At 49.9% G+C, this 12,018-nt stretch overlaps 2 protein-coding genes across 2 annotated transcripts in view; one reads left to right on the forward strand and one right to left on the reverse strand.

Moving 5' to 3' along the window:
• Nucleotides 1-4,565, forward strand: part of LOC120826802 (gamma-enolase) — a 13,472-nt gene extending 8,907 nt beyond the window's left edge. The window contains 9 exon segments of the mRNA XM_078080974.1: nt 364-404; nt 939-1,072; nt 1,272-1,363; nt 1,455-1,585; nt 1,718-1,915; nt 2,004-2,205; nt 2,351-2,459; nt 2,536-2,594; nt 3,653-4,565. Of these exon segments, the coding sequence (XP_077937100.1) occupies nt 364-404; nt 939-1,072; nt 1,272-1,363; nt 1,455-1,585; nt 1,718-1,915; nt 2,004-2,205; nt 2,351-2,459; nt 2,536-2,594; nt 3,653-3,722 (1,036 nt within the window). The 3' untranslated portion in view covers nt 3,723-4,565.
• A 253-nt stretch (nt 4,566-4,818) lies between these two features.
• Nucleotides 4,819-10,407, reverse strand: gnb3b (guanine nucleotide binding protein (G protein), beta polypeptide 3b). The gene is made up of 9 exons (XM_040189659.2): nt 10,212-10,407; nt 8,353-8,471; nt 7,987-8,132; nt 7,644-7,707; nt 7,225-7,381; nt 7,043-7,109; nt 6,617-6,818; nt 5,955-6,171; nt 4,819-5,791 (listed from the first exon to the last, which is right to left on the reverse strand). The coding sequence occupies exons 2-9, from the start codon at nt 8,419-8,421 to the stop codon at nt 5,685-5,687; spliced, it is 1,029 nt and encodes a 342-aa protein (XP_040045593.2). The 5' UTR covers nt 8,422-8,471; nt 10,212-10,407; the 3' UTR covers nt 4,819-5,684.
• Between the last annotated feature and the right edge of the window lie 1,611 nt (nt 10,408-12,018).

Consider the following 12,018-nt stretch of genomic DNA (forward strand, 5'->3'; position numbering starts at 1 on the left):
CTCCCTCCTCCTCCTCCTCCTATTCCTCCTCCTCCTCCCCCCTCCTCCTCCTCCTCCTCCTATTCCTCCTCCTCCTCCCCCCTCCTCCTCCTCCTCCCCCTCCTCCTCCTCCCCCCTCCTCCTCCTCCTCTCCTCCTCCTCCTCCTCCCCCCTCCTCCTCTCTCATCCTCCTCTCCCTCCTCCCCCCTCCCCCTCTCCATCCTCCTCCTCCTCCCCCTCCTCCTTCTACTCCTCCTCCTCCTCCCCCTCCTCCTCCCCCCTCCTCCTCCTCCCCCTCCTCCTTGTCACAAACACTGAATGGTAAATCGTTTGTGGCAAAGTGACGATTAGAAACACGAATGCAGACGTGTTGTGTTCGTTGTCTCAGATTGTTTAGTGAGTTGGAGGCAGCGAGCTGAACGCAGGTAACGAGTAACGGAGCCAATAAATAAACCTGTCGGACCAAAGTGGAGCCGAATGTTCTGTCAAATGTTTCAATTAACTTTCTGTCCTCGTTGGAATAAACACAATTATCTGCAGATTAAAGAGAGATTCCTCAGAACAACACGTGAAGCACAGGCATTTGTTTCATGTTGGTAATTCTTCTTTTTACTCAATGTGAAGTGAGAATGTGAAAACAGCAAGTTAGCTAAAAGAAATGTCGTTTTTAGGTGATTAAAAAAACATTTACAAGTTTGAGGGGGTTTGAGGATTTAAATGTGTCAGCTACAGGGAGAAATGATGGAACGATGAGGAGCATCACAAGACGTGGGATTATTTATCTGAATTAATAATGATTGCTTCATTGTCATACCAAGTTTAAAATAATTCAAATTTGGTTCATTGAATCGTCATAAAATACCTCAACCGAAAACTGAAATAAAAAATTAAGTATTTAAAAATACCAGTAAAAATGGAATAAATAAAGGCACATAAGGTTTTTCCACCCTGTGCTGCAGCTCAGTTCGGGGCCAACGCCATCCTGGGAGTGTCCCTGGCCATCTGCAAGGCCGGCGCGGCGGAGAAAGACGTCCCCCTGTACCGCCACATAGCCGACCTGGCGGGAAACACGGAGCTCGTGCTGCCGGTTCCCGTAAGACAGAAACGTCTTCATTGATTTTGGAAAAAAAGCACATTTCCATGTCTCCTTATTTTTTGCCGTCCCCATTTCTCCGTCCTCTCATTCGCTGGCCACTCTTTTCTTTTCTGTCCCTTCTTGTGTATGGATTTCCTCCTCTTCTCACGCCTCCTTGTTTCATCTACTTCGTCTCCTCGCTCCCTCTCCCCTTCAGGCCTTTAATGTGATAAACGGAGGATCTCATGCAGGCAACAAACTGGCCATGCAGGAGTTCATGGTCCTTCCTGTTGGAGCCGAGTCTTTCAAGTAAGAATTCATCCCCCAAAACGGTTCCATGTCTCCATTTGTCCAAAGTCTTTCCCTTTTTCTAACCCCCCCCCCCCCCCCTCTGCCGCAGGGAGGCGTTGCGGATAGGATCCGAGCTGTACCACACGCTGAAGGAGGTGATCCAGGAGAAATACGGGCAGGACGCCACCAACGTGGGAGACGAGGGAGGATTTGCTCCCAACATCCTGGAGAACAGTGAGGGTGAGGATCCTCTGTCGCCGTTGGTTACCACCATGGGGCAAAGTTTACCCCCCTGTGGCCTGTGGAGAAAACGAGCGCATGTCTCTCGCAACAAGAGGGGTTGACATTCAATCTCTTCCCCTCGCTCCTCAGCTCTGGATCTGCTGCAGACGGCCATCGAGAAGGCCGGCTTCACGGACAAGGTGGTGGTTGGGATGGACGTGGCCGCCTCCGAGTTCTACCGCGAGGGAAAATACGACCTGGACTTCAAATCGCCGCCGGATCCCCAGAGACACATCTCCGGAGAGCAGCTGGCGGACATCTACCAGGGCTTCGTCAACAACTACCCAGGTGGGCCGTTGGGTCTTTTAGCTGGGCCTGCGGGTCGGTGACCCACAGGAAACCGCCTTCAACCCGCCCCTCCTCCCTCCTTTCCCAGTGGTCTCCATCGAGGACCCGTTCGACCAGGACGACTGGGAGGCCTGGTCCCGTCTGACGGCCCAGGTGGGGATCCAGGTGGTGGGAGACGACCTGACGGTGACCAACCCGAAGAGGATAGAGAAAGCCGCCGAGGAGCGAGCCTGCAACTGCTTGCTGCTCAAAGTCAACCAGATCGGCTCCGTCACCGAGGGCATACAGGCGTACGTTAGAAACCCTCAGACAGGTCTCCCCCTCCTGGTCCACCTTATGACAGAAGATACAGATGATTAGAGAAGGTGGCCTATGGGGAGATACCTGAATGTGTTGTTATCACGCTGCGTCTGATCGCTCGCCCCCCCCCCACAGGTGTAAACTGGCTCAGGCCAACGGTTGGGGGGTGATGGTCAGCCACCGCTCGGGAGAGACAGAGGACACCTTCATCGCCGACCTGGTGGTGGGACTCTGCACCGGACAGGTGGGGACGCCAAGTCACGTGACCACGCTGGTTTTCTCTGGGTTCTGATCTTTTGTTCGACCCGTCTGTGTTGCAGATTAAGACCGGCGCCCCCTGCAGATCGGAGCGGCTGGCCAAGTACAACCAGCTGATGAGGTCAGAGGGCCACGCTTCACCCTTCACTTATCGAACACAGGACGCCGCCGCCTGAGTCCCGTGACTTCCTGTTTCTAAGTTGTAACGCTGATCTTTTTCATGACCATAAGTGGTTCGTTTTGTTCACTAAACCTTCCCGATCGCTTGTGGTCGGTCAATAACCAACTACTGCGCTATATTTTTATCATCCTCATCACCAGATTTATTTCCTCTCGTAAACTTTGGATGGCAAATTTGTCTTAATGTAATAACTATTTTCCTTTAAACTGAAAACCCCCAAAACAAGACAGTGATGGAAAATCCTTTTTATTATGATTCTACGTCTGAATCTCCTGAGGCTCCTGGTCTCAGCATCACACGCCAAGCGCTGTGACCGGCGACAGCCGAGCCAATCAGCAGCAAGGCAAAGGGAGGAAGGCGAGGGAGGAGGAGGGAGGAGGTGGGAGGAGGAGGCATCAGCTCAGTGTTGTAATCCCATCGGACCGCTGAGGAGACGCGGGGGAGGCGCAGGGGGGAGAGATTTACAGGGGAATTAACCAGCGATAAACGCTAATCGGTGTGGTGAAGCGTACACACACACACACACACACACACACACACACACACACACACACACACACTGTTAGTCATAAATGAGTCACATAAACTGTGGCATGTTGAGATAAAATGGCTTCTTTATTTTGAATCCAGCAATTTAATATCACATTTCCACACATTTCAGGGATTCGTGAGTTTTTGAAAGAGAAATAATTTGTTTACTTTTATTGTTTCCTTTAGGCAACAAGCTCCAAAAATCTGCTTTTTCCTGAATGCATCTCCTGATAAACCTCCTTTGCAGACACGCAGGCTAAAAATAACTGACAATGACAACAGATATTTATTTTTTAAACGGGTATCTGCCTCTTTAATCCTTAGGGAGGCAATATAAACTATCAAATGGACAACTGTTGCTCAGCAGACTCTGTGGTTTCACTCGGCTCAGTCACGTGTCAGACGTGTTTCCACATGTATGTGCCTTTAAAACAATCTTTCTCCTTGTGCCATCTCATCCTCTGCAGGATCGAGGAGGAGTTGGGCGACCAGGCTCGCTTTGCAGGCCATAACTTCAGGAACCCAAGTGCCCTGTGAACCTGACATTGGAATGATTCACACGCACGCACGCACACACACACACACACACACACACACACACACACACACACACACACACACACACACACACACAAAAGCACTGACTGACTCGCCAAACATGGGAACGAGCCATGCGCATTGAAATATAACAAAGACGCGTGAAAAAACACACGAGCAAAATAACCACGCAAAAACTAAAACATGATTAAATAAATTATGCACTGGACTTTGGGGGATGATGCTGTACGCACACGCACGCACACAGACACACACACACACACACACAGATAGAGTAGGCTGATGCAGCTTGTGCACATCGAAACATGTAATTTATAAGCCAGACATGCACTGTTACTGTAGTTTTAATAGTTCAGCAAAGAGAGGAACAAGTAGAGATATAAGAGGAAACTTTAAACTGAGACACGCGGCGGAGAAACGTTCATCACCAAGTGAGGACGATCAGAGAAAGAAACACAAAACATTGCTCAAGTAGTACACAAACACAGCTACACACTCAGCTGTGTCTCACTCTCACCTGGACACTGAAGTACCTGCACCCCCCCCCGTCCCCCCCGTCCCCCCCGTCTCTCTCCCCTTTCTCCTCGTCGTTTTTAAATCCCTCTCTCTCCTTCTGTCCGATGTGGTTCGGATTCATTCCTACTTTGTGCTGGAGAAGAAAACACAACCCCCGAATCCCTTCGTTCCTTCTGTTCCTTCCTCAATGTCTGTAGAGTAGATGTGTTGAAAACACGCGAGAACATGAATAATAAAAAGAGAACGCTCGTCATTGAAAATAATGTGAAAATATGTGAAATAAAAAGATGTTAATTTACAGTTTCAATCACAGTTAAGAGTTTTGTCTTTTCTTGTGTCAGTGATTCTTTCTTTGCTATTTTAACGCCTCACGTTGTCTCATTAGGCAGACAATGTAAACAAGTCAAATAAATGAATGAGTGTGGACGTTACTGCCCGTGTACATTTACAGTCAATTTATTTGACAGTAAGTTACTGTAAAATACATTATTGTGAAATGTCAACTATGCATTACTGTGATGTAGTGGAATACTACGGTAGGAACGACTGGGACGCGGCGTTAATGCAGAATTCTATGTTTATTAGAAAGATTTTCAACAAACATTCGTTCTTTTTACAGAGGAACTGCAAGTGTAAAACAAAATGCAGCCGAACCCGCTGGAGTAAAAGGAAGATTAAAGGTCTTTTCTCAGGTCCGTCCGCCGTCGTTTTGTCCCGGTGAGACGGGGTGGGGGGGTCTGGGTGGTCTGGGTGGTCTGGGTGGTCTGGGTGGTCTGAGGGGTCTGGGGGGGTCTGGTTGTTAGCAGGGGAACCGAGATGGCAGCTCTACCTCAAAAGAACAGTCTCTGCAGGTGCAGCTTGCTCAGAAAAACAAAAAAAACAAAGTAAAATGAAGAAAAATAAAGACACTGTACATCAACCCTCCGTTCTAATGTGTTAATCTATTAAATACAAATAAATGTACATATCAATCTTTCATCTAAATAAGTGCAGGGCTCTTTTTTACTGGTCGAAGACAATACAAATCAATTTGTAATCCTACAGTCTTATGTTCAATATTCAACTGTCCTTTCTTTTTGTTAATGGTCAAACATCTAAGCGTGTTTAATTGACACTCGATAGGAGCTTATTTCGTGCTCGGTAATCATTTTGAACAGCACGCTACTTTTCAGTGTTTAAATCATCCTCACAACAATAAAACTCTCTGTTACAGCGCGACGCGTCGCCCTCCGCTCGCCTGACGCCATTTACACAACGTGACCCAACGCCGCATCCGCAGGTTTGCACAAGCGAGCGAGCGAGGAAGCGGCAGAGAGGGAGAGAGAGGGAGCTCTGCACCAACGGATCCGCTTGTCTAGTAGTCTATCTCCCTCCCCTCCTCCCCTCCCCTCCCCTCCCCCCCCCCCCCCCGGCCCGGCGGTGTCCTCAGTTCCAGAGTTTGAGGAAGCTGTCCCAGGATCCCGTGCAGACGCCCATCCCGTCCGCGGGGACGCCGGTGCAGCTCACCCTGTTGTCGTGGCCGGAGAGCACACCTGGAGGAGAGGAGGCGAGAGAGGAGGTGAGAGAGGAGGCGAGAGAGGAGGCGAGAGAGGAGACAGGGGGACGAGCTTCACTTTCAACGGGTTTTTTTTGGCCCCCGGCTGTTTTTCGCCTGGGGTCTCATCTGGGACCGCTGACCCAAATTGCCCCGCTCACCAACTTTCTCCCCCTTCAGTGAGTCCCAGATGTGGCAGTTGAAGTCGTCGTAGCCGGCGAAGATGAGGCGGCCCGAGCTGGAGAGCGCCAGGGACGTGACGCCGGCGTTCAGGCTGGCGTCCTGGTAGCTCATCAGCTCCTGGTCGGAGCGCAGGTCGTACATCTTGCAGCTGCAGTCGTCGGAGCCGGTGACGATGCAGTTTCCATCGGGGAAGTACTGAGGGGGGACGTGGGGAACACGCGTGACGGTTAAGGGGGAAAACACGCGGACGGGTCAGTGATCACGTGAAATGAGTGGTGTTGTCCTGGGAGGCCTCTAAGGACGTCCTACCACTGGGCAAAAAAAGTCCTCTTTGTGGACATAATGTCGCTCTTTGTGGTTGTCCTCACTCACCTGGAGCCTTTTTGCATTCGCCAACTATCTCTTTGTTGTCATTTGAAGGCTTTTTGTAGTCTTTGTGTGTATATTTGCTGTCATTTTGTGTCTCTCGTTAGCTCATTTGTGTTTCTTTGTCGGCACTTTGAGAATCTTTCTAGTTTTCTCTCTTTCCCTTCTGGTCATTTTTGCGGTTCTTATCATCTAAAGCCATGCGGAATGTCAGCTGACAGAGCGAGCAGCGGTATCGACAGAAGCTGAGTGTGACGATGCGTCGTGCGCTCACGGAGATGGCGTTGATGTCGCTGGTGTGTCCGGAGAAGGTCTGCTTGCAGACCCCTTCCCTCAGGTCCCACAGCTTGGCCAGAGAGTCGCAGGCTCCGGAGATGAAGGTGTTCATGTCGGAGGAGAGGGCCAGCGACATGCAGTCTCCGATGTGGTTGGTGAAGATGATCTTCTGCTTGCCGGTCTCCAGGTCCCACAGACAGCTGCAGGGGGACAGGAAGTAGCGTGAGTATCGGCCGCGTCGTTCACTCAAACATTTACATGAACGCAGTCGTCTGCTCCGCGTTTCGCTCCGATGTCGTCCAGCATTTGAACACATGCAAAGTCAACGATATTCAATGTGAATTCACGCAAAAGCTCGGGGCCAAAAGACGTGGCGTTGCCACGGCGAGAAAGGTATTGCAGATGTTTCCCGGGATGAACTCACCAGGTGGTGTCACCGGAGGCTGTCAGGATCTCGGTGTCGCTAAGGAAACGGCAGCAGGACAGGTAACCTGGGAGGGAAATCCACACCTCAGCCCCACCGAAATTCAATTCATGTCTTGTTGCACGCTCATAGGTGCTGTGACCCCCGGGGTCACGGTGAGGGTTATGAAGTTTCCTGCTCACCTGTGTGTGCGTCCAGCTCCCTGAGGGTCTTGGGGCTGGCGGACTTGATGTTGCAGACGGTGCACATGTTGTCCAGACCGCCGCTGGCCACCAGGTTCCCGGAGGGGGCCAAAGCGACGCTCATCACCCAGGCCGACTTTAGGGGGACAGCAACCAGCTGGCGAGCGGACATTTAAGTTTAGTTCATTGGAGGCCTCCTTCAGGTGCGGAGTGGTGGATGAGTGAGTTCTTAAGCCTGGAAACGCTCTTCTGTTTGTCATAGTTTAGTTTATATTTGTTATGGTTTATATTGTTGTTTTATACCGTAAATGTTCAAATAGATTGATGTGATGTTTGAATCCTTCCTCCACCACTGGATGTCAGTGTGTCTCCACCAGAAACGCCATAAAAACAGATTCAACAGGGCGGTGTGATCTCACCTTGTTCCCTGTGAAGGTGTCCCAGACCAGAAGCTTGCCATCCTGTGAAGCACTGACCATTGACCTGAGGGAGAGAGAAGGAAGACTTATCGAGGAGGATCCCATCAATGCTGAAAGTTCCACATCTCTGTGGTTCCAGTGAGACACAGCGGTTTATTTTAGTGCTTTGAAGAGAGAATAATCAAGAATTAAACCTGGGGATGTTAAATTAAACCATGTCTCAAGGCTTTTTATCTGCACCGCGGTGCTTTACTGGCACTCTTTAACAGTTTGTGGTTTACTGAGGCTTTTTAGGAGATGGTGGTTTGAACAGAAGTGGTCCTGTCGACCTCCTGGTCCTCACCTGGAGTCAGCAGCCCAGTGCAAGGAGTAGATTTTAGCCAAGTGTCCCTTGAGCGTCTTCCTCAGCTTCAGCTGGACTCGGCCCACCTCGGACGCCCCCCCTGATGCTGCGGTCATGCTGCCGTCGTTCACGGCCTTACGGGCCGCCTGGTGGTCACATGGGAAATCACACCTCATATGATTGATTTAATGAAGTTGATTAGTTATGTAATAAAAGATTCGGATCTGACTCTGACAAACAATTAAACCGATTTTTTAGATGCTATGTAAGTCATTTAAAGTGGTACCCCTGGCTGGAAACGTGTGAAATACACCGGTTGCTTCCCGAGGCGCTCTCGGTGTTTGACCTGCACGCGATGTAGCTCACCTCAATCTGTGCACGCAGCCCATCGCACTCCTTCTTCAGAGCATCGATCTCAGCTTTCTCGGCTGCCATGGTAACAGTCGCTCAGGGACGTTAACTGATGGACAAAACAAACCGTCGATCTGGAAAAGAGGAGAGGGGAAAACGATAAAACGTCTTAGTTGTGTTGAGCATCGAGAGGTCAGCGCCTCTGCTGTCAAACTCCAGCCTTCAGATGTCCACCTTCAGTGAGCGACCCAGATACCGTGATCTGTTACACCATCACGTCTAGATTAGACATACACCTGACAGAGGTAATCCCTCCTAGAACCAAAGTTGTAATACAATTATCTGTCATACTGGTCCTGCCATGATATGCAGTGAAGAGCGGGAGAGATGAAGAAGAAGAAGAAGAAGAAGAAGAAGCAGAAGAAGACTTCATTGAGACGTAATGACGAGAGGGGAAAACAGTGTTCACAGCAGGAAATAAACAGAAGAATGAGGAAGGCTTAACGGACAGATGGCACAAAGAACGGGAGGCACAGGATTGGAAAGAGGAAGAAAATAATATTTTTTATCAGGAAGCGAAATAAGAAGCATCATGTGATGTTGAAGCAGATCCCAGAACGGAATCAGTACACAAGTTTTATCGTTCAATAGTTCAGATCAACCATAAAACACCAGAGAATCACCAGCCAATGTCCTCTTTAATTGAATAACTTAATCTAACTAATAACTAAATAACTTTATTATCATCCCTTGTACGTGCAAACTGGTTCGGTAATAAAGTGAAGGAATGTGAGCAGCTTTGCCTTCGGTGCTGCTTTGGGATCAGCTTCTCATTTCCAGACATCCAGAGACTTTCTTCATTTTAAATCATTTGGGTACTTTGGGAACTTCCATCCGCTGTGTAAGTGGTTATTGTGGACCCAGACCAGAATAAAAAAAACTAAATTATGAACAGTGAGGAAATTAACCATGAAGCAGAAATGCTGAACATCACCAGGTTCAAACCTCCTAAACTTTTCTTCATTTGAAATCACCGTAAATTTAATAACAGGTCTTAAAATGTCCTCTGTACATTCATTGTTTTCTGACATTTTACACACCAAACAGATCAATGGAGAAACCGATGAAAGGAATAATGAAGAAAGCAAGCTGCAGCTCACTGCAGTGGCGGGTTGAGCAGAGGAAGCAGGAGGCCTGCGACAGGATGCAGGATGGAGGACATGGGAGGGGCAGCGGTGCTACTCGGCTTTAAATCCTGGGAAGCAGATCTTAAAGGAAGCTTTACCGGTCAAATCCCCTGTCATCCGATTACTGACTGCTCTTTACCCCGGGATCACAGACACCGGGGAGGGAGATGTGGAGCCATAGTCCGACATCGGCAGCTCCTCCTCTTGTTTCACGTAAGCGATGAAAGCTCTCGCATGAAAAGTTTCTACTCTGAATCAAAAACCTTTTCCAATTGAAAGAGTCAGTGAGAAAACAGCTCCCTGTTTCTGCAAAAGCAGCCCGAGCGCCGTCAGACCTGCAGAACTCTGCTAGCCGGGTGGCTGGAGAAGGTCTGACGCCGTGTGAAGGATCAGGCTGCAGCTTACCGACGCCAATCCTCTTGGTCCAAAGAAAACCTCCAAAGGGTTTAAGGAGCCGTTACTTTGGATGCGATGGTGCACACGACTGATTCTGTTGTTCTTCAAGATGCTTTTTTAGAAAAGTACCTGGAGCCTGTGGGCTGCAGAAGTGCGAGAAGCCTTCAGGAGGCCAAAGGTGGAGGATCCTCCATAGTATAAACGTCAAGCACATGAAATCCTTTGTGTGCCGACGCACACAACCTCCGACAGCGAGGAAGGACCTGAAAAGAGGGGGCAGAAGAAGCTCACCTTCTCCCACACGACGTGGTCACTTCTCTCCTTCTTCACCGAGTGCAGATGGTGGACCCAGACACCTCCGGCTCTGCTTAGGTTCCAAATATGCCAGGGTGCACTTCCTGCTCGCAGGCTCCTCCGACGCAGAATAAGCGCAGCTCCCTTGTGAGAAACTCTCTCTTTCTCTCCCCCTTCCTCCACGGCGAAGAACAGATGAGGATTGGAGGGGATGAAGGAGATAAGGGATGAAGGGATAAAGCTCAAAGATGGAAATAGAGAGGGACGGGAGAGGCAGAGGGAAACACAGGCAGAGGGAGCAGGCCGAGAGGAGGCAGGTAAACCGATTGGAGGGAGAAATGAGGTTACAAGGTCAAAAGACGAAAGGGGTGAAGGAATAAAAGAAGAAGGCAGGAAGAGAAAGCGAACAGCTGGAGGTGAAATGTGAGAATATGGTACCGAGGGAAGGAAAGTGACCCATCAGACTCATTATGAAATATGAAAGGAAAATGCTGGTTAATACTACGAGCAACTGCTTTTTCATTGAGATTCAGGTGTAACGGCAAGAACTTAAAAAAAACTTAAAGTCCCCCTGAATCAACCTGTTCATAAGTTTGAGATCATTTTAACGTCTTCACTTGATTTGGGGGATTTGGACCCCCCGGGTCCTCTGACAAGCGAGAGGTGACATTGCGCCGCCTGCTTCCTGCCAGGAGGCCGCGATGGGTCGCCCGGCCGCAGGCTGGGACGGCTGGTTAGTCGGAGCTAATGAGTTGAGCCCGGTTAATCAGAGACTAACGGGATATCCGGGGACGGGTAATCCCGTTAGGGAATTAGAGCAGGTCAGGCCGGGCGTGCGTCATGCCTGACCTCAAGGGGGTCAGGGGTCAAACGCAGGCTTTTGTCACTGAACGAGACTTTTAGTGGATGCAGACATTGAGCCGGCGCACGAGGGGGGTTTCTCGTTGACCCACGGCAGGAAGTGGAGCGGGTATCTGATGTCTACGGTTAGATGTCAGTGACGGAGGACAATCCACCAGCATGAGGCCTCGATTACAGCGTCCACATAGACACTTGGTTTGAGACCCAGAGGTGTCCGGCCATTGGCCGAGGAGCCTGCTAATCCAGAGGTTTACCTCCTGCAGCACGGTGACATCATCGGCGGGGTCCGAAGGCAGTAAGCCCCGCCTTCTATCAGTGATTGGCGCCACGGGTTTGAGATGTCCAGGTGCTGCACGTTGGGTCCAGCAGTCCAAAGATACACACAGTGTTTAAACTGTACGAAGGTCGTGTCACACTTTGTTAGGTGTCACATGTGTGCGTCTAGAGTCCATGTTAAGACTCGCTTCTTCTTCAATGACTTGTGACTTGTGATAAAATGTTCTGCGTGAGTCACTTTTGATCTTATGGCGCGTTTCCACCGAGCGGTGCGGTACGGTACGGGTCGGGTCGGGTCTGGTCGGTACCCTGTTATTTGTGTCTCCACTGCCAAAAGTGAGAATGGTACCAAAAATCCGAACCGTACCGTACCACTCTTTGGGTAACCTTCCGTTGGGGCACCTGGCACAGTTGTTTGGCACTAAAGGGCGGAGCTAGACTCACTGCAGAGCGTTGATTGGTTGAAAGAGTGTCGTCATTTGCGCGTGCCGGAAGGGGAAAGACAACACACGTAACACACCTGCAGCGTGTAGCCTCCTTGTGGCAAACAGCCACATATCGAGAAGCAGGAACAGGATCGGCTGTACGTCCTCCATTGTTGTTTGCGGTTAGTTTCAGTTTTCGCGCGATCGAATGACGTCAATCTACTTTCCGTCATACACCACGC

The sequence above is a fragment of the Gasterosteus aculeatus genome, chromosome 10 (genome assembly GCF_964276395.1).
Source record: "Gasterosteus aculeatus chromosome 10, fGasAcu3.hap1.1, whole genome shotgun sequence".
In the NCBI taxonomy this organism is placed as follows: Eukaryota; Metazoa; Chordata; class Actinopteri; order Perciformes; family Gasterosteidae; genus Gasterosteus; species Gasterosteus aculeatus.

What these genes read in the sequence shown, in the direction of transcription:
- gnb3b (XM_040189659.2), bottom strand. Translation starts at nt 8,421, where the DNA reads ATGGCAGCCGAGAAAGCTGAGATCGATGCTCTGAAGAAGGAGTGCGAT. An exon ending in GCCTCCGGTGACACCACCTG is followed by an intron (nt 6,819 to 7,042) that starts GTGAGTTCATCC and finishes GTCCCCCTGCAG; the next exon opens with CTGTCTGTGGGACCTGGAGA. An exon ending in ACTGAAGGGGGAGAAAGTTG is followed by an intron (nt 5,792 to 5,954) that starts GTGAGCGGGGCA and finishes CCTCTCCTCCAG; the next exon opens with GTGTGCTCTCCGGCCACGAC.